The sequence below is a fragment of the Panthera uncia genome, chromosome A2, assembly GCF_023721935.1.
Source record: "Panthera uncia isolate 11264 chromosome A2, Puncia_PCG_1.0, whole genome shotgun sequence".
In the NCBI taxonomy this organism is placed as follows: Eukaryota; Metazoa; Chordata; class Mammalia; order Carnivora; family Felidae; genus Panthera; species Panthera uncia.
The window spans coordinates 128,306,510-128,326,602 of NC_064816.1; the positions used below are offsets into that span (position 1 = coordinate 128,306,510).

A 20,093-nucleotide genomic window follows, 5' to 3' on the forward strand; every position below is an offset into this window, starting at 1 on the left:
AAAAAAAAAAAAAAAAAACCCAACTATCTGATTAACAATGGGCAGAAGATCTCAATAGATAATTTTCCAAAGATGATATACAAGTGGCCAACAGGTACATGAAAAGGCACTCAACATCACTAATCGTCAGGGAAATATAAATTAAAACCATAATGAAATACCACCTCGATCTTGTCAGATTGGCTATTAGCAACAATAAATATCAAGTATTGTTGAGGTTATGGGAAAAAGTGCACTATTGGTGGGAATGTAAATTTGTTTAGCCACAATTGAAAAGAGTATGGAGGTTGCTCAGCAATTAGAAACAGAACCACCATATGAGCTACTAATTCTAGTTCGGGTATTTATCCAAAAGAAATGAAAAGACTAATTCAGAAAGATATATCCACCCCCATGTTCACTGCAGCATTATTTATAATAGTCAAGATATAGAAACAATGTTTCTCAACGGATGAGTGGGTAAAGAAGATGTGATGGATATATATAGGATATATTTGTGTGTGTGTGTGCGCACACACACACACACACACACAACTGAACGTTATTCGGCCATAAAAAAAGGAAAGAAATCTTACCTTTCCAACAATATGGATGGACCTTGAGGGCATTATGCTAAGTGTGTAAGTCAGAAAAAGACAAATACCATATGATCTCAGTCATATGTGGCATCTAAAACCAAAACCATGAGTTCGCAAAGAACAGATTGGTGGTGGCCTGAGGCAGGGGGTGGACATGGTAAAATGAATGAAGGAGTCCAAAAGTCACAAACTTCACTTATAAAATAAATCAGCCGTGGGGATGTAATGTACACCATGCTGACTATAGTTAATATATTGCATATCTAAAAGTTGCTTAGAGAGTAGATATGAAAAAGCTCTCCTAAGGAAAAAAACTAGAGTGGCAGATATTAACTAGACATCGTGGTGATCATTTCACAGTGCAGATATATTGAGTCATTATGTTGTACACCTGAAACTAATACGTTATATATTTTTTTCATTTCAAATGTTTATTTAAATTCTAGTTAACATACAGTGCAATATTGGTTTCAGGAGTAGAATTTAGTCTGTCAATTATACCTCAATAAATATAAATACATAAAAAGCATGTGATACAGTAAGGTGTTATTTTACTGTTCTTATCATCACCACCAGCACCTTTTGCAGGATCACCCTATTAGGTACTATTTGACTTAAACAGATTTCTTTTCATAACAGTACCTTGTGCAGTATTTAGGCATGCACAGATCAGAGGGGAAACTGAAACGGTAATTGTGAAATAGTCACAGTTGTGAAAAATGGGAAAAACATTAAGGTTTGTGGAGACATTCCTTAGATCATTTTTACACAGTCATAAGAACGTAAATCCTCTAGTTTTAATGAAAAAGTGTATTTTTTTCCTAGGCATAGATGCCATTGTGACCAATTTTAGGAGATACTGTCAGACATATTCTTTCTAGGAAAATGCTTTTAAGGTCTAAAGTGGATTTGGTTCTCTAAGAGTTATATTCAACTTCTTTATTGAACTTTTTGGATTAGAGATACTCCAACTGGCTGGCTGAATAAAGTCAGCATTGAATAGGTTCAGATAAAGTGTAGTCTTACTGTGTTTATGCCTTCTAACTTCCTGAGAAAATAAACGGATCATTTAAATATGGAAAAAGATGATTATTTTAAGTCTTCTGCTGTAGTCAAACACAAGATTTACTAATTTTTTTCTGGGAAGATTTCTGCTTCACTCCTGCAGATTCTGTCTCTTAAAGTTGCCATTTTGGGTCTCTGTTTTCAAGTGTTTGAACTATGAACTGAGCCTTTTATAAAACCTCCTTAGTTTAAAATGGAATGGCCCAATTTTGGTGTAGTAATCAGAGTGAATGAAGTCTATTGGTAGGTAGAGAGGTGTGGCCTCCCTAAAATAAATATTTTTCTATTATCTTCATAGCTATCACAGTAACAACATTTAATAAGAATTACATGATAAATCCCTTCTTGAGTACTTTTTAAGTTTATTTTGGGGGGGGGGGAAGGGAGGAGCAGCAAAGGGGAGAAAGAAAATCCCAAGCAGGCTTTGCACTGCTAGGGCTGAGCCTGATGTGGGGCTCAACCTCACAAACTGTGAGATCATGACCTGAGTGATAACCTTGGTTACCACTTCAGATGGTTAATCAATATTCTTCACTGTAACCCTCTGAGGACAGTATTGTTATTACCAGCTATCAAATTTGTGATCTTAGTGTTGTAGAGATTCGGTAAGTTAATGTACATGTTATGTGCATCACCTATATTTTTTAGCTTTTCTTTACCCTCTTCTCTTCCCATATTTTAACTACGTGTAATGGCATGTAGACAACAACAGAAAATGTTTTAAACATGTAAAATGCTTTACATAAACACGTCTACTAACTGAGCTTTTAGTCCTCTTCAGATTTCTGTGTACAGCTCCTGAGGTGGAGGGGAAGGTGTTCAGGTGTATATGTTATGTTCCTAAGACTTTTAAGATGCGACTCTTTAGAAAGGACTACTTGACTCAGTCCTACAGTTAAGTAATGACTGACGATTACTGGATCAAATCTCTTAGAGAGTTTGGAATGTTCAATGAATCAACCATGGAGCATGCAGCAGGATAAACGGATAAGAGAAGCAAAAAAATCTATACCTTGCACCTACTGTAATGTAAAATGCAAATGCACCTCTCATAGGTACAGGATGGAATCCAGAATTTGGACATGTGCTAGAAAAATTATCAAGGAGTCCCTTTCTGGGCCGTGGGAGAACGGTGCCTTTTTTTTTTTTTTTTTTTTTTTCTCCAAGGTTCTTTTGAGTTTGCCGAAAGGAAAGATAATAGTAAAGAGAATTGTTCGGTTTTCCTAAGTGTGGTCTTCTTTGTACTGCAGTGGAAAATATCGCTCTTCTCTTTCCTTTACCTCCTGACCTAACTCCCTTTCTTCCCCACTAGGAAAATGTTGACTGTGTTCTGGCTAAGATGCATGGCCTCACGGGGACAGCAGTGCGCCAGAGAGTTCTGTGTAGGAGGTACGCTTCAGGCCAATTTATGCAGGCAGCGGGTCATTCTAAGGATGTAGGCCAGAACGCTGTGCGTCCTCTGGCTGGGAGACTCAGAGCTACTTGGAGCTGAGCTACCGTGCTGTATTAGTAAATATCTCCTGCCCCTATGAACACTTGAGGAGCACAACTCCCTGGAGATGTCTGTGTCTCATCCCTCACAGCTAGCTTTTCACATAGGCCAGATACTAACTTAGCCATCCTGGCTGCAATTCAGGATTACTTACCCCCACTTCTAGCCTGGTTTCTGGTTTTGCCTTGATAAACAACAGTTGCAGTCAAGCAGTGTCTGGGAAGAAGAATGCCACCAACCAATCAGGCATCCTCTGTACGGGGAGCCCCTTTGGACGCCCTGTTAGTTGTGAGCCTTAGCAGGTCAAGACATGGGAACACGTGGGGGTTCTCTGTAGCTTTGGGTGTGAAGTCAGGTTTGGTCTCCGTGCAGTTATCAAATGACTAATTATACATAATTGACTGCTCATGTTCTAATCTGCAGTTGCTTTTTGGCATACTGTTAGCCTGTTAACAATGTTAACAAACTTCTGTTTCTCAGTATATAGTTTACTTGTTGGGGACTTGGTTAAGAAAGTCGTTTCAAGCATTGAAGACATAGGAAACGTTATTAGAGATTAGTCGAGATAAACCACATACAAATCTGGTTTGTGGGTTGTTCTCAGAATTCACTGCTCTGCGCTTCCCAGTACTCTGCTGTTTGGGGTCTTTGTTCCAAGAAATTCAGAGCATCTGTCATACCACATCTTAAAAAAAGAAAACTCAAGAAATGTAATAGACTCATTTATAACAGAGCTGAATGTGCTGTGCAGAGAGTTTTCTGATGGCTGTCCCCCCTATTTTCTGAGCATTTGGGGCCACCTATGTTTAAGTAAATCAATCTGGGATCATTTCATTATTAAATTAACATGTTCTTAGCAAAATGAGTCTTCGGTGTCGTTTTAAACAGACCAAAGCCCCTTGGGCCAGTCACGGACATTTCCATAGTCACCTAAGATGCTGTTGAAGTAGGTTTCTGTTGTTGCCTTCAAGGCCTGGGGCAGCCAGATGTTTTCCAGCTAGACCAGCTGCAGGGGTTTAACACTGATGACCTTTTATAGGATTCAGATATTTTGTTTGGGTTTGTGTCTGCAGTCATTCATAACAGTTTTGGTTTTTTTAAATCAAATGTTGCACTAAACTTTTCCTTTTATGCTTTCTTGCAAGATACTTGGCTGCTGGTATGTGCCTTTGTGTTCCTCAATTTACAGTAGCTGTCAGTCTTGTGCTGAGTTCCCCTCTCACTAGCACATTGAATTGTGCAATTCTCGCTTGGCCCAGTTTGGGACAGGCATCCTTCCCAGAACCTAGTTGGCTTCTCAGAGGTTAAATGCTTTTGGCAAAAACTGCAAGTATGACTGAATAAAACCATAAAAATGAAAAACCTCAAGAACAGGGAGGAAAAATTATTTCTGACTGTGAACTATCATCGATGCAGACAACTCTTCTTTTTCAAAGTTTCTCTATTGAAGTCTTCTTAGTTTGCTAATTCTTAGAATCTTCTCTTTGCTTCAGATAAAACCAACATTGTAATGCCTTTTATGATTCTTGATTCCCCTGGGGGTGGTGGGGGTGACAATGGAAGAAACTCTATCAGCTATTTTGTCTCAGTTTAACCTTTTCATTGACCCAGTCACAAACTGCTCTTTCTAGAACCCAACGAAAAGAAATGTTTTGGGCAAGGAATAAAAATCAGATTATGAAATTGATTTGATAGGATCTAGGGATGCTTTTGTTTCTTTTGTTGTTTTCATACCTCGGAAGTTCTTTTAAAGTACAGGTAAGGACTGTGTGTGTGGTACATGTATCACTTTAATCTCTAAGGTGCAGTTTGGTTTGTGGCTTTTTTAAAGGTGCCCTTTAATAGATTGGTTTTTCGGAGTAGCTCAAAATGGTTTTCTAGTGAATTATGTAGGACCTATGTTCTAAGAGGATGTCTTTTTTTATTTTTATTTTTATTTTTTTAGTTTTAGTATTGACCTAGAGAATTGATTCTTTTAAAACCTGTGTCATTACCATGTTGTACCAGAATTCCTACATAATCTGTTCACTGCTTTTGTTCCTATAACTGTGGACTTTAATGTTTACGTTTTCCATGTACAGATTTGTGTCTTTTGAGACCTGCTCTCTTGGCTGCCCACCTTCTGATGTCTGTCTCCACAGTGTTACTGGCAGTGTATCAGTTCTCCAGCTCATAAACTTTGCTCTTAGTTGTTGAAGGTTAACCTCTACTATCAACTCTTCATTCAAGGTGAAATTCAGAATCATCTTTAGAAAGGAAAGGGACATGAACCAAGGCTAAAAACAGATCAAGACAAATCAGGAAGGTGGGGGTTTATAACTGATCTTCCCCCAAGGAAGATGAACCAAGCGGTCCACCCCTGCGGTCAACACAGCATGCTGGATTAGAGCAGGGCCTTTCCCTGCGAACCATTTGGTTCTCACCCCGACTCTGTTTCTTACAGCCTGTATGACTCTGGGCAAATGTTCTCAATTTTCTCTACGTCTATATTGGTAAAATATGGATAATACCAGGGCTGCCTCTTGAGAGTATTATTAAAATTAAGTGAATTAATATTTGGAAAAAGCCTTAAATAGAGATCAGTACAAAGTATCTAAAATAGTTTTTTAAAAAATAATCAAAACATTTTCTCTAAGATACCATATTTCTTAATATGAAAATAGATAATTTTCCTTTATTTATGCTAGGCTTCCCATTCTATGAAAGACAACCACTCATACCTATTAGTTACAGAAATCACATTTTGTTGTAGAAGATAGGCTAGAAAGGAGTATTTGATCTATTTACAGCTAAGAACTTTCATTTTTTCATTTTGTTTGCTAAAAATACAAAGGGGGTTTAACAGACTTAAATTGATTTGTGAATCTTGTTGGCTAAAATAGGAATTTGGACAGATCCTATTCTGGGCTTAGGGCTTCTTATTTCTGTATGACAACTGTCATCATCTAAAATCAGGAAGGGATTTTCATTTGCCAACAAATAGGGACATCCTGTGAGTAGCAATGAGCTGTTTAGTTTGGAATTATTCTGAAGGCTGTTGATTTCTTACTCATCACATTCAGTCTCTCCCTCCTGATTGTTGGCTTCTTCTCCCTCTCCCTCTCTCTTTCTCCCTCCCTATCGGCAGGGCTGGGCTCCCCTTCTTTTGAATCAGCCATTAAAACTTTTTATTTCATTCTGTTACCAGATCTTGTTAATGCCTCCTCCTTAGCCATATAATCAATCCCATATCTCTAGCTAACAACAAGATTTGATTTGGATTTCTCTTTATTTAACTCTCAAGGTCTGAAAATTCACTCATCTGTCTCTTATTTTACTTTAACCTAAGAACAGCCACATAACCTAAGAAAAGCCATAAGAAAAAGCCACCTAAGAAAAGCCACAGTCATTTTTGAGAAAGGATTGGTATCTTGAACCTAGGGAGAACTTCTACAAATTAGTAAAAGCACAACTTAATAGAAAAATGAGGGGAAAACATGAACATCCTGAACACGTGTTTCAAAGAGACCGCATGAATGGCCAAACATGAAAAGATGTCCCAACTTAAGTAAGTAAATACAAAGTAAAACCACCATGAGACGTTGTTTCGCACTCACCTAATGGGCATATATGAAAGTATGACAGTTCCCAAGATTGGTGAGGATGCAGACAGTGAGCATTCTCAAACTTGGTTTGTGCGAGTAAACTCTGGAGCAATCGCTTTGGACAACCCGTTTGCATATCCCATGAGCCAGCAGTTCTGCTAGTTATATATCATGTATGTTCTCAGACACTTGCACAAAACCATTCCCAACAGTGATGTTTGGAGTAGCAGAAACACTGGAAATGACAAAGATATTCATAAATAGTACAGATAAATAAATTATGGCATATTAAATCAATTGGGATACTCAACACCTGGAAAATAAGTGAACTATAGTGACATGAACCAGTGACGGGAAATCTGAAACAAAGTGTTGAGCAAAAAATGCTACTCACAGGAATTCATAAGGTATCATTTCCCTTCTGATCGGCTATGTAGGGATGTTTACACATTCACTGTTGCAAAAAGTACAATGGTAAGTAAGGGAAAGATTGAGTCAAAACTCAAGACATTGATCATATCTCAGGAGAGGAAAATATAGTTATTAGAAAGGGACTAAAGGAGGCTTCAAAGATATAACCCTCTACTTCTGAGTCTAGGTGGGATGACCATTCTTTCCCCCCTTTAAAATCGATAGATCCTTGGGGCGCCTGGGTGGCTCAGTCGGTTGAGCGTCCGACTTCAGCTCAGGTCACGATCTCGCGGTCTGCGAGTTCGAGCCCCACGTCAGGCTCTGGGCTGATGGCTCACAGCCTGGAGCCTGCTTCCGATTCTGTGTCTCCCTCTCTCTCTGCCCCTCCCCCGTTCATGCTGTGTTTCTCTCTGTCTCAAAAATAAATAAAATGTTAAAAAAAAAATAAAAAATAAATAAAATCGATAGATCCATTACAGATAGTTTGATGTGTGGTGTAGTTTATGATTAATACATAAATAATCTAATGATCAGTAATATTCTTAGGGTTTTCATAATACTCAGTTAAATGTTCTTCAATGTCAAGTGAGTTTTGTAGGTTCCGCTTTCAGCTTTGAAATACAAGCTTTCCCCAGCAGAATAGAAAGTTAAGGTCAGAAATGTTACGAGTGGTTAAATAGGAGTATTTGTTTGAAGGCATACTGAATAGAACTGGCTTAGTGCCAGTTAAACACTAGTTTCTTAATATCATAATAATCTAGCTCGTTAGCTCTTTAGAACATTTCAAGTACCTTATACATCATGATGTACTCAATAATATACTGAATGTATCCTATTGAATTTTTTTTTCCTTCCAATTTTGGAGCAGGTGGGTGGAGCAGTCAAATTTCTACTTCTAAAGGACTTTACTGTCACAGAATTGTTTGAGCCTCTGTTATAGAGAGCAGTAGCATATAGGGACGATGGGTGAGAGACACAGAGAAGCGGAACCTAGGACCAGGACCACGGCAAAATGTATGAAGGTGACATAAAATCTAACCTGTGAGCACGCAGCAGTATACACAACAATGATCTGTTTTTTTTTGTTTTTTGTTTTTTTTTTCCTGAATGCAATACCTACGTCTCAAGATTCCTCCTCGAAAATTTAACTTAAGTTTCTTTGTGAGCTTCCAGCCCCCGGAAAGACTTCTAGGAGTGCCTGTCACTGCGTTCCGGATTCCTTATTTTGATCAATTCTTATTAATTCCGTCCGTTGCTGACTTATGTAATTGTGTTCATTCTTTCTCTCATATGTGGTCCCTTCCCAACTGAAAATGAAGATTGCTGTGTCCACTGTATCCTGGCCTGCTTGTTCTGTGAATTCCTGACCCTCTGCAATATTGTCCTGGGCCAAGCTTCGTGTGGCATCTGCACCTCAGAAGCCTGCTGCTGTTGCTGTGGAGATGAAATGGGAGATGACTGTAACTGCCCTTGTGACATGGATTGTGGCATCATGGATGCCTGTTGTGAATCATCAGACTGTTTGGAAATCTGTATGGAATGCTGTGGAATTTGTTTTCCTTCATAGATATTTATCTTCTGTTGTGTTAAAACTGGAGAGTTTTAAGATTTTTCTTTTAAGGGGGCAGAAAAGCCCATGGTAAGATTCTCATGAAGCAAGCCAGTATTTGCACTGTTAACTCATTAAGTAATCTCTGAAAGCCTTCTCTAACCAAATCTACGTGGTTTAATATGTGAAATTTTAACTACTTGTAAACTTCCTAGGTTACAATGACTGAGGGACATTTTGACCAAAAAAAAAAAAAAAAAAAAAAAAAAAAGCTAAATGTCTCCTCCTTTTATACACATTTCTATTTCTTTTAACAATTCCTAGGAGCCTCTTGCTCCAAACGTATTATTTCTCTGTGGGTATTTAAACCAGACAGTTTATTTTTGATGTTTATCTCTCCATGGTTCAAAGTAAGCGTTTCTTTCCTTTCAAGTGAACTTTGGGAAACAAACCCACACCGTAGTTGGGCGCCCTGTGCTAATCTCCGTGCTCTGTTCTCACTTTCTCCACTTGTTCAACAGACATTGAGCTCCTCCTGTGTATAATCGCCTGCTCAGATGCAGAGACGGATGCCATTCAACTCTCATCTAGAGGAGTGTACAGTTTAACAGAGCAAAGAGACCTGTACAGTATGAACCATTCCTCAAGGCATACTGAAGTGAGGATTATGCACGAGAAAGACTGAAAAGGCCCCAGGAATACACAGAGAACAGCTCTTGTCTACTGGAATATGCACAAGGCCTCAAGGAAAAGATGGTGTTTGAAGAGGCCTTTTAGGATGAGTGATCCATCTATGGCTTGAACGAATTAGATTTAGGACCAAGTTTTAGGTGGGGAGCCTGAACTGTGTCTGTCCTGAAGCAGTCGAAAGAAAAATGCCTTAAGTATGTATTTTCTTTAGTTGCAGGAATACAGCTTTTTTTTTTTTAAGACTATCAAATTTAACTAAAATTACACAATAACTTTTTACACATAATTTAAATGTGATAAAGTTTTTGGCAAGAACATAATGATTTATTAAAATAGCTCTATTTTATGAAGAACGTGGAATGCTTTTGACAAATTGCATTTAAATTAGGTGATTTTTTTAATACTAAAATCCCAGTATTCTGATTTTGATTTATTCAAAATGTTTGTTTTCTTTTTTTAATTTTTTAAGAGCTTTATAGGGAATTTTTTAAGTCTCTTTATAGGGAAGGAAGGTTGTTTGTTTTGCTTCATAACCAATGTTATATTTTATAAACAGCTCATCTTAAATGTAAACCATTCCTTCCAAAGCCGTGGGAAACTTGACGTCCACTACTGTGACCAGATTTCACTATTGCAATTTTATGTTAAATTAAACCAACAGGACAGGTTACGAAGATGCTGCAAGAGTAAAGAAATAAGTCAATTATGAGACTAAGTACATAGTAAGACGTAGAAACTTCATGTAGCCCAGATGAAAGGGGGAGTACATTTCCATACTATGTGCTTTCCTACTAAATCTGGTCTCCGCAAAATTGTAGTTTGGTTTGAGTTAATGTAATTCCTCGTAGAAATTCTGAAAGCGCACTTTTGGATTAATAGTTATTTTCAGTTCTTCTAGTTGAAATTCAAACTCATGATAAAAACAAATGCATTTTTTTAGGAAGCCTTTAACAAACCTACCCTTTTCAGAAAGGTTTTAAACCTCAAGCATAGGAATGTCACCTACAGTTTTTCCTTTGAGATAAAACCTAGTTCTACTTCTGTCATTACTGAAAGGACTTAAAAAGTCGGCAAACTCTTGAATCCCCTTTTCAGTGCTATGTGCGTGTGTATACACACACACAACCTTTAAATTGTCGGGTTTAAATAGAATTCTAGGAAACAGCTGTCTTTCTCTTGTCTCAAGAGTGTCTTTCATTTGTTACATTAAATATAAGAACATCTTTGTACTATTTCATAGTAACCAGAATCTGAATATTTACATATACCCAATGTTAACTTATGCGTATATATTAGGATATAAGAATATCATCTGTGTATTGATATGTAAAGCCTTCTAATGACCTAGAATTGTTAAAATGTCACTTTTTATCATGCAAAATTTTTCAACCAAGTGGTTTATCTAATATTTAAGTATATTCTGCCCCTATTTGCAATGAAAATATTAGCACTTTTAAAGTAATGTTTTTCCTTAACAGAGAACATTAATTGATAGCAGAATTTTATTTTCCTATTTATGTTCACAGGACTATTCCTCTATTGTCTACTCCAGTCATGCCATAAAGTGTCTTGTATGATTTTTAAAAATGAAAAAAAAAACAAAAGTAGGAAAATGTGAAAATAGTTTTAAATATATGTTAGAATTTCTGTTTGTAAAATGTTTTGTTGAATTACATGGCCATCATGACTAAGTGCTACAGTGTACAGTTATAGATTTGGTCTCTTTTCAAATGTGGAAACTTAACCTGAAATATTTTTAAACTGGACCTGTATTATCCTGAATACATTATTTTGAAATAAAAAAAAATTCTCTATTGGGCTTTAGCATATTTCCTATCTAATTGTTATACTGATATTTGAATTAATTCAACTATAGTTTAAAACTTGAGACTTTTCTTTGTTACTTCCCTTTCTGAAGATTTCATATTTCCTTATGTAAATCACATGACTCACGCTCATAAATGAACTATGAAAGATTCAGATCAGTTTATACCACAAATCATAGTTAATACAGTATTTTAAAACATAGTCTTAGGTAAATGGTTGTTATAAGTTGGGAAATAATTCCGAAGTAAATAAGTGGAAAAAAAGGTCATTTTATTTTTAATGTATATACTGAGATTACACACACACACACAAAATCTATGAGATTGGATATTAGATTTAATGAATTTTACCCAAAAGTTAAATCAGCAGAAGTATTTTCATCTAGGGTTTTTAGTGGTATAATTTTTAAGTAGTAGGAAAGGCTTTATAGTATTTAACCCCCCAAATCATTTATTTAGCAGAAGGCTATTTAGGAATATTTAATTTTTATATTCTTCGTCTATTAACTACATCCGTTTTTCTCACCTAAAGTAGTCAGTATTTTTCTGAACAGTTCAAGGAGTAACCAAGGCAACCTTATGTAATAACTTTCCATTCTTTATCCATACAAACTCTATCAGTGCCCTAGATTCTAATGTTATAAATGTCAAAGTCACTGCCTAACATAAATAAGACTGGAGTCCTGAGTCTGTGCCTTGCCTTCTTGCCTTTCAGTTTAAATGCTTAGATTTACCCAACCACCTAAAGAATAAGTTTATTTATTAATGAGATTATTTTTCAAATTATTCAAGACCTTTATGCCCTTTCCAATTACTTGTGATTTGTTGGCCTGTAGGTTTATTACATCTAATCTGACAGGCAGGATGAAATTTCATCAAATGCTATAATATCCATTTTTATTTTCCCTTTACACTAATGTAGTAAAGCACACCATTTTTATTTTAAACAGTAGTTAATATATTAATAGAGTTTATTCCACACTTACTATTTATAGCTTTTAATCAAGAATTTTTACAAGGGTGTCCCTTTAACCCTTCATCTCCATTTCCCACTATAACCAATACATTTACAAGTGCCTATTTTTAATTTTTTCAATGTTTGATGATTTTTGAGAGACAGAGACAGGGCATGAGCAAGTGTGGGGCCGAGGAAGAGGGAGACACAGAATCCGAAGCAGGCTCCAGGCTCGGGGTTGTCAGCACAAGGCCCGATTCAGGACTCGAACTCATGAACCGTGAGATCATGATCTGAGCCAAAGTCGGACGCTTAACCGACTGAGCCACCGGGCGCCCCTACTTTCTCTAGATACCTCAATGGGGTCAGAACCCTCACGTAGTTTCAACCTAGGTAAGAAGTTTGGCACCTCCCAGGAGAAAACTGTATTTCCTTGCTCATTTTCTATTAGAGATTCTGTAGAAGAGCTTATAGAAAGGTGATAGCATTATGATGCAGCCCTAAAGTGGAGGGTGTTTTTATAAAAACTGTCAGTGGTGACTAAATCCACCATGTTTTTTCACATCTCAAAATTTCCAACAATGACTGCTCCCTTGACCTTAAAGGACTGTGAATGAAAACACCATATAAATGATCAAATTTTAATGAACTCAATAGGCAGTCTGGATCGAAAAGGAGTCTGAGCACAGCCACAGCCGAGCCCCACCCTGTAGAACACAGGATCTCTAGGCAAGCAGAAGCCTGCACCACCCCGTGCTTCATCAAACTGGGACAATAGTGTGACGGTTTCCACGGGGACTACACCGATAGCTCCCAAGCCGCCAAATGTCCTCATGAGTAGTTTCCTGCCTTCCCACTGACCTGTGGCCACTAGTTCCAGTTCCACCGTTTGTCTGTTATTTATGCCCTCCATCTGTTGCCTCAGTGCTTGCTAAAACAGAGCCCTGCATTTACTTGGGAGGTGACCGTGAAGAAATCACGTTAGATAACCATCCTTTGACACATTACCAACATGGGGTATAGATAACACATGTTAAAGACAAAGCAGAGCTTTGCAATTAAGTGCTCACTTCCAGGCAGGTCTTTGTGCGAGGTTCAGTTGAGAATGTAATTATTAGGAAAATAGTAAAAAGCAAATTCAAACCAATTCTAAGTTTAGCTTGAAAAATTGAAAAGGTTCTTAAGTTCTGTCTGATGCATAAAGGGGTAGAAGCAAAAGAATTACGTTCCAAAGCCAAGAAAGAGGGTGTACAAAAGCAGCTGATCCACTTGACATAGTTCATAGCCTTTTGCAAAGGAATAAAAGCCTGTTGAGCAGGGAACCAAAAGATCTCATTATAGGATGAAGCCAAGCCATATTAAAGCTTGTGCACTAGTAACTATGTCTAAAAACAGCCTGCTGTTTTATATTGAACCAATACATTTCTTAACTTGGTAGGTTGCAGTGTAAAGATGTACAGAGCCTGTCTGCTGGATGCTCTGCCAATTACAGATGTGGCGGAGCGGTGTCAAACACCTACAAATAGTTAGGATCTCGAGCAATCTTCGAGTGAAACAAAAGACGTGTTAAAATGTCATCTCAAAACCTAGAAAGCACAGTTCATCATGTGTGTCTGACTCTTAGAGTCTTGAGATCACCTTTATTATATAATTTAATGTGGACGTCATATGATCCCTCAATCAGAATGCACAGTTCTTTCAAGGACATGAATAGTGCCTGAGAGATAAGGAGAGTATCTTTTAAAAGTAACACCTTCAGATGACAAGGCATCTGTGATCAGCTCTGCAGGAAGGGCGTTTTATTGGTGTTGAGGCGGAGGAGGAGGGAAATACTCACGAATACATATTCTATTAGATTTTCTTAGATCATCAGAAAGAATAATTGGGCATATTTACACAATTACATTTTAGTAAACTATTATGCCAACTTAACGAGAATACATATTCTGGTAAAAATACATTAAATTGCAATCCAAAGGCAATTTGCTGCTGAGGACATTATTTTTTTTATCTAATTATTCACAAATTAATGAATAAAATTAAATTCCAATCACTGAAGAAAATGAAGCAATGGTAAGAATCAGAACTACAGATTAGTTAAAGCAAAGATATGCAATGCATAACAGAATTAAAGCATTTCTTTTACTCAAACTCGGTGCTTAAAAAAGAACAAATCCATCATCTTGAAATTTGACTTGTAGCTTGACATTAAAAATAATCTGAGTAGAATTTTCAGTGGGGTAAGCACAAAACTAGTTCAAGTTGTGTCACTCTCAATTACTGTACTCAGGTGGTGTGCCCATTAAAATTCCCACTTGTGGGTTCCGCTCGCTATGCAAATGGGGTCATTACCTGGAGAATTTAATTGGTTATGACACTGGGAGTAGGACTTTTCCTTTCAAAATAAACCTACTTACACACATTTTCACTAGAAATGTGATTGTTATATATACTTTGGATTGTTTTGCTCTATCAATATTTACTAAAAATAGATGGTCTTTGCTTACTTATTTCTTACGAATAATTCAAAGTAGATCCAAATTACTTTGTGGATATGGTTTTGTCTGTAAGACCACTTAGAATGACTCTTTGGTAAATCAAATTGCTTACCAAAACATCAGGAAAGTCTTTATATCTTTCATACCACCCATCACATGTGGGTACACTTCCAGAAAAGCTTTTTATCTTTTCATAATATACATTTTCTCTCTCATGCATGTCTGAATATTTGATTTGAGGGGATCCTTCCATTTTTTTTTTGTCACTTTAAAGAAATGGACAGTTAAAAACTTAACCTGCCCTCTTGGGTGTATAATACATATATTGGATATGTAATATGTAATGTATGTTCACTGATACATTACACTAATATGTAATGTATGATCATTTATATGGCTGAGGAGCCATGTGTGTAACACTAGGAAGCCCTTTATGTTCACTGATAAGTCTGGGTGAGGACCTAAGTTGTTTGTCAGAACTAGTTTCACAGACACTTCCACCAAGAGCCATCAGACAACGGAATTTAAGGAGAACGAACAACAAATTGGTGTGAGAAGTGCAGCTCTTCATACACCCACCATCTGTTCTCCTTGACTGTGGTGATTTCAACTGGAGAAAACCTGAGTTTATAGTTACCTAACAAGAATATTAATAATGGCCTGAGTTCACAACGAACACTGAAATTACAGTGTGGCTTAGTGGATGTAATATGAAACTGGGCATCCAGGAATTTAGTTCCTAGACACTGACTCCCCCGGCAGTTCCCAGAACGAACTTGAAGTAGGCACAGGATTGCTGTTAAGTATTAATGATACAATCTCAGGGAAGCCCTAACAGTTCCTTGAAAGAGAGGGGCTACGCGGTCCAAATTTTTATCACGGTACCAAGTTGTACAAGCCAAGATTTTATCACTGGCTTATCTAGACCTACAGAGAATTATATTTCCTTTAATGCAAAAAAGAATATTCTAAAATGAGAGAAAAAAATAATTCCAAGGATGAAAGAAGAAGAAATACTACACATTCCTAACTGGACCATTGGGCAGGATATTTAACATCTGTAACTATGGGAAGTTTCCTATAGAATATCAAATATGGATCCAAGTCTCTGACATTCATTTTTCTATGATATTTCTAATTGTGCCCGGAGGATAAGAAGGAGTTGGCGCATCCAATAAATATAATCATTTACATGCACGGAGCTCCCTTTGAAGTTAATAGGACCTATGGAAAGGAGAGTTATGCACCACGAAAACGGAGTTCAACGTGAATCTAGCTCTCTCTTGTTAACATGCAGCGGTATTGCCAACACATTTGGATTTCCTTACTGCTTATCTTTTCTTTGTATGTGATGCTTAAGTTGGAGTTGAGTGAAGTGCTCCATGTGTAGGGGAAAGATAGTCAAAAAGAGAGGATGATGATTACAAGCGCATACTCAGGGACCGGCTTTATGAGGTCATATCCAAAAGCGATAGAGCCTGACATTTGTAGAGCTTGTTTAACTTCTCAGAAGAAAACCATTTCCACTTTCCCATTTGATCTTTACAACCCTACAATTCATCTAGGATGTGCATTTTTCCCTCCATTTTACAGATGAAACAATGGGGACAGATGGCTTAAGTTCACTTCCCAAAGTAACACAGTTCCCTTAGACCTCGGAAACCTGATTTCTCTTCCCAGATCTTGCTATTACAACCCTATGTTTCTTAAGAAATCTTACATATAGGGGCGCCTGGGTGGCTTAGTCGGTTGAGTGGCCGACTTCAGCTCATGTCATGATTTCCCGGTTCGTGGGTTCAAGCCCTGCATTGGGCTCTGTGCTGACAGAGTCTGCTTTGGATTCTGTGTCTCCCTCTCTCTTTGCCCCTTTCCAGTTCGTGCTCTGTCTCTCTTGGTCTCTCAAAAATGAATAAACATTTAAAAAATTAAAAAAAAATAAATCTTACATATAATGTAATATAATAGATTCAATCACAACTGCTCTGCTTGAAGCTGGCATGAGGACATGGGGATCTGAATTCTCGCCAGCCTTACTTCCTGTCTCTCATCTCTCCCACCTTGAGTGGGTATCCTGGCACCGGCTCCCAGGAAGACTGAAAATCATAGCCACTATACTACTTAAATCTCATTACATGCGCTGACCCCAAATCAATCAATCCACAATATTTCACTATCGTATGCCTACTTAACACTATCCCTCTTTGTCCCCCCCCCACCCCCGCCCCCAGATGGATAAGGAATCAAGAGTTATGTGTTCATTATAAATTGTTTCTGGTCAATTCTCCATTTGTCCCTCTAGGTCTATTCTCGGTCTCTGCCTGCTTTGTTCAGGCTCCCTTGGTTTCTGGTCTCCAGTTGATTTTAGCTGATGGCAGTCATGAGAAATCCGAAGGTGGAAGGAGAGAGGTCAAGGTGTTAATTCCTACCCTACTTCCTGGCCCCCTTCCTGCCAGGTAATGAAATGACCTTTAACAACTCCATTCCCCACCATAAAGTGCTGCTGTGTCGTCACCCTTGTCTAGAGCTACAGCTCTCTTGCTTTTGCCCCTTCAGACATAGAGATGTAACATCTCCCACTGTTGCTAGTTTCTGGCACTCCAAACGCCCTTGTTGGCGCCAATACCTTACAACTGATTCTTTCTCTGTAAATGGTCCATTTTATTAAATGCTCTTCAATTAAGCTCTTTGAGTGAGCTGTTTCCTGTCAGTACTCCAATGAGATAGTGAGGAAGAATGAGCTTGTGTGTGCAAATGCACATGTTGTCTGAATCCAATCAACTTATCATGTGCTTCTAAGATTTATCAAAATAATGTTAACTCTGGTGGTTCCTTAGATGTTTTTCTCTTTAGCATGGACAGTTAGTCAAATCTAATATTGCAAGAAATACACTCGACACTCCAGAAATTAACTTAGCAATTTCAGGTTCAATGATTACACATCTTGATGCTAACATTTGACACTGTAACAAGCTGGCAGTGGAAGAGGGAAGGAAAGAGAGTATCATTATCAGGAGTTATCCAAAGTTTACAACTGAGTTTATACAGCTTTAGGATTCCTAGAGATGACAAGGTTTAACTTTGTTCCACACAACCTGAAATGATGCAACATCATTATCAATGTAAGCAGACCCACAATAGAAATACTAGCCTGGAAATTAGTCTTTCCAGAAATGTCCTATTTAGAGACTCCATATGAATGTAAACAAAGGTAATACAATAACTTAAGTGGCATCTGTATGCCTTGAGAGTCAAATACCTTTAAGCTAAAGTAGGTCCAACATCAACCTTAGGTTTCCAAAGTTCAACCTGTAGGCTCTGACCTGTAGACAATGGGAAGCTTGCTAAGGATTTTAATCAAGGAGATGATGAGATCAAATTTATATTTTGATGTAGTTTTATTGGGGCAGCTGTATGAGTGACAGACTAGAGGGGCTGAAGATGAACTGAGGCAGGCTAAAAGATTGTGCGTTCATTTACACCAAAGATGGTGAGGGTGTGAACTAAGGCACTGACTGTAGGAACACAGGGGGGTGGGAGGAGGGACTGAATTAAATGCATTTCTGGAAGAGAACTGAAAGACTATCCTAGGTGAATTGAAGTATTAAATGTGCCTGGTGCCTACAAACAAAACCAACTGCATGAATACTAGATAAAAGTCAAGTTCACAGAAGTTTTAAAGCCCATTAATGTTTCGGGCCACCGATATCACGTTTTCACTCAGTCAGATAATGGATTTGAAAATGCTTGTAAACAGTGTCACCAATATTCGGAAACTTCTTCAGAATTCCATTTAGGGTTTACATGGTGGGAATGGTGGTATATATGGTGTTCTGGTGGTGAACTAGTGAGAAAAATACCAGAGTAAAATCTTCCAGTTCCCCAAGATGCTGGAGATGGACGTTAATGTGTGTAGCCAGGGGTTGTGGGGAGGAAGTACAAGGAAAACAGGAGTAAGGAGACATGGACAAAGGACCTCCAGAGTTCCTGGCACGTAGGACGTGTTCCTGTGTATATTTGTTAAATTAATATGTGAATTAATGAGTATGTATGTATATATGTAGGTATATGTATGTGTGTATATATATATATATATTATATATATATATATATATATATACACACACACACACACATATGTGGCATGAATAACTGCACAGAATCAGATGTGTGTTGCTACAACACACTGAATGACAATTATAAGCATAATAACTGAAAGAGAGGACAATTTCCACTGGACCATACACACTATTGTTTGATCATTTTTAGCTAAACAGATTGCTAACCAGTTACTGATTACTAACTGTTGGCTAAATGAGTCATTCTTTAATTGGCTTAATGAGTAAGTCTACTTCCCATCATAAGTCTTAGGTAATGTATGACCCAAATCTCTTTGGTGCGCCTCCAGCAGTTCGAAAATTAGGGAGTAAATCTTCCAAAGTTATAGTGTTGCCAGCCTTTGTCTTTTTGCACAACCTGATTCAAATTTTCAATTGGACACATTCCAAGTTTTGTGTTAGTCTGGGAGGGTGTTTACTGGCCCCGAGAGATTGCCTAATTTGTCTTAAGTTCTGTGCATCACATATTATGTTTCCTTAGTTCAGAAAGAAAAAAAAAATGACCCAAACCTGCTTTTACTATTTTATTCTTTACTCGCACACACAAAATTTGCAAAAGGATCATAGAATTAGACTGTTTTCTTAAAAAATAATTACGTTTAAAGGTAAATATTTAAATTCACATTGCAAATACTAATTAAATTTCAAGGGGTCTTTAAAATATAGGTGCTTCCTAAGAATAATAAGGGAGGAGGGGAGGCACCAGGGCAAAAGGGAGTCCCTTGGGCTCTTCTTGTCCCCAGTGATGGAGGCTGGTACTTGAAGGGAATCACAATGCAGCTTCCCGGGGAAGTAGTTTGATTTGCATCTGGCAACTAGATCATAAAATACGAACTGAGGGATTTTATCTGTTCATTAAAATATTTAATAATTGTTGACAGTACGGAGGACAAGGCAGTGGGAATCCACACCAAAATACAAAAACTTACAGTTGCCAGATTCTTAAAATATTGTATATCACAATTCCTTGGGTGTTCCTGTTTTCAGAGATCATGTCATAGAATAAAAAATGGCATGTGCTGAGGCTTCTCGTGTATTATGAGGGTCAAAAAAGTTGTCTTTCTTTTGAATTACATTTTCCTTGAAACAAAACTTTAAGGTTCTCTTATCTAAAATATGATAAATTATAATGAAGTATATATGGGGTACATAAAATTAGGCAGAGTCTATCCCAAAACTTACCTATTTTTAAAGTATCTCAATACATAATAGTGACATCATAATCATTTCTTCTTTAAAGAAGAGCATGTGCCCGGGACAAATGACTATTTCCATGGAGAGAAAAGTTAATATGTAATAAGGGAAAACACTTTACTTTTATGCTTTCTTA

General features: G+C 37.5%; 1 protein-coding gene across 1 annotated transcript in view; it reads left to right on the forward strand.

Moving 5' to 3' along the window:
• MDFIC (MyoD family inhibitor domain containing) overlaps positions 1 to 10,023 on the forward strand; it is an 87,115-nt gene extending 77,092 nt beyond the window's left edge. Inside the window, exon 5 of the mRNA XM_049641718.1 lies at positions 8,450 to 10,023. Coding sequence (XP_049497675.1) covers positions 8,450 to 8,697 — 248 coding nt within the window. The 3' untranslated portion in view covers positions 8,698 to 10,023. The remainder of the gene's footprint in view (positions 1 to 8,449) is intronic.
• The last annotated feature ends 10,070 nt before the right edge of the window (positions 10,024 to 20,093 follow it).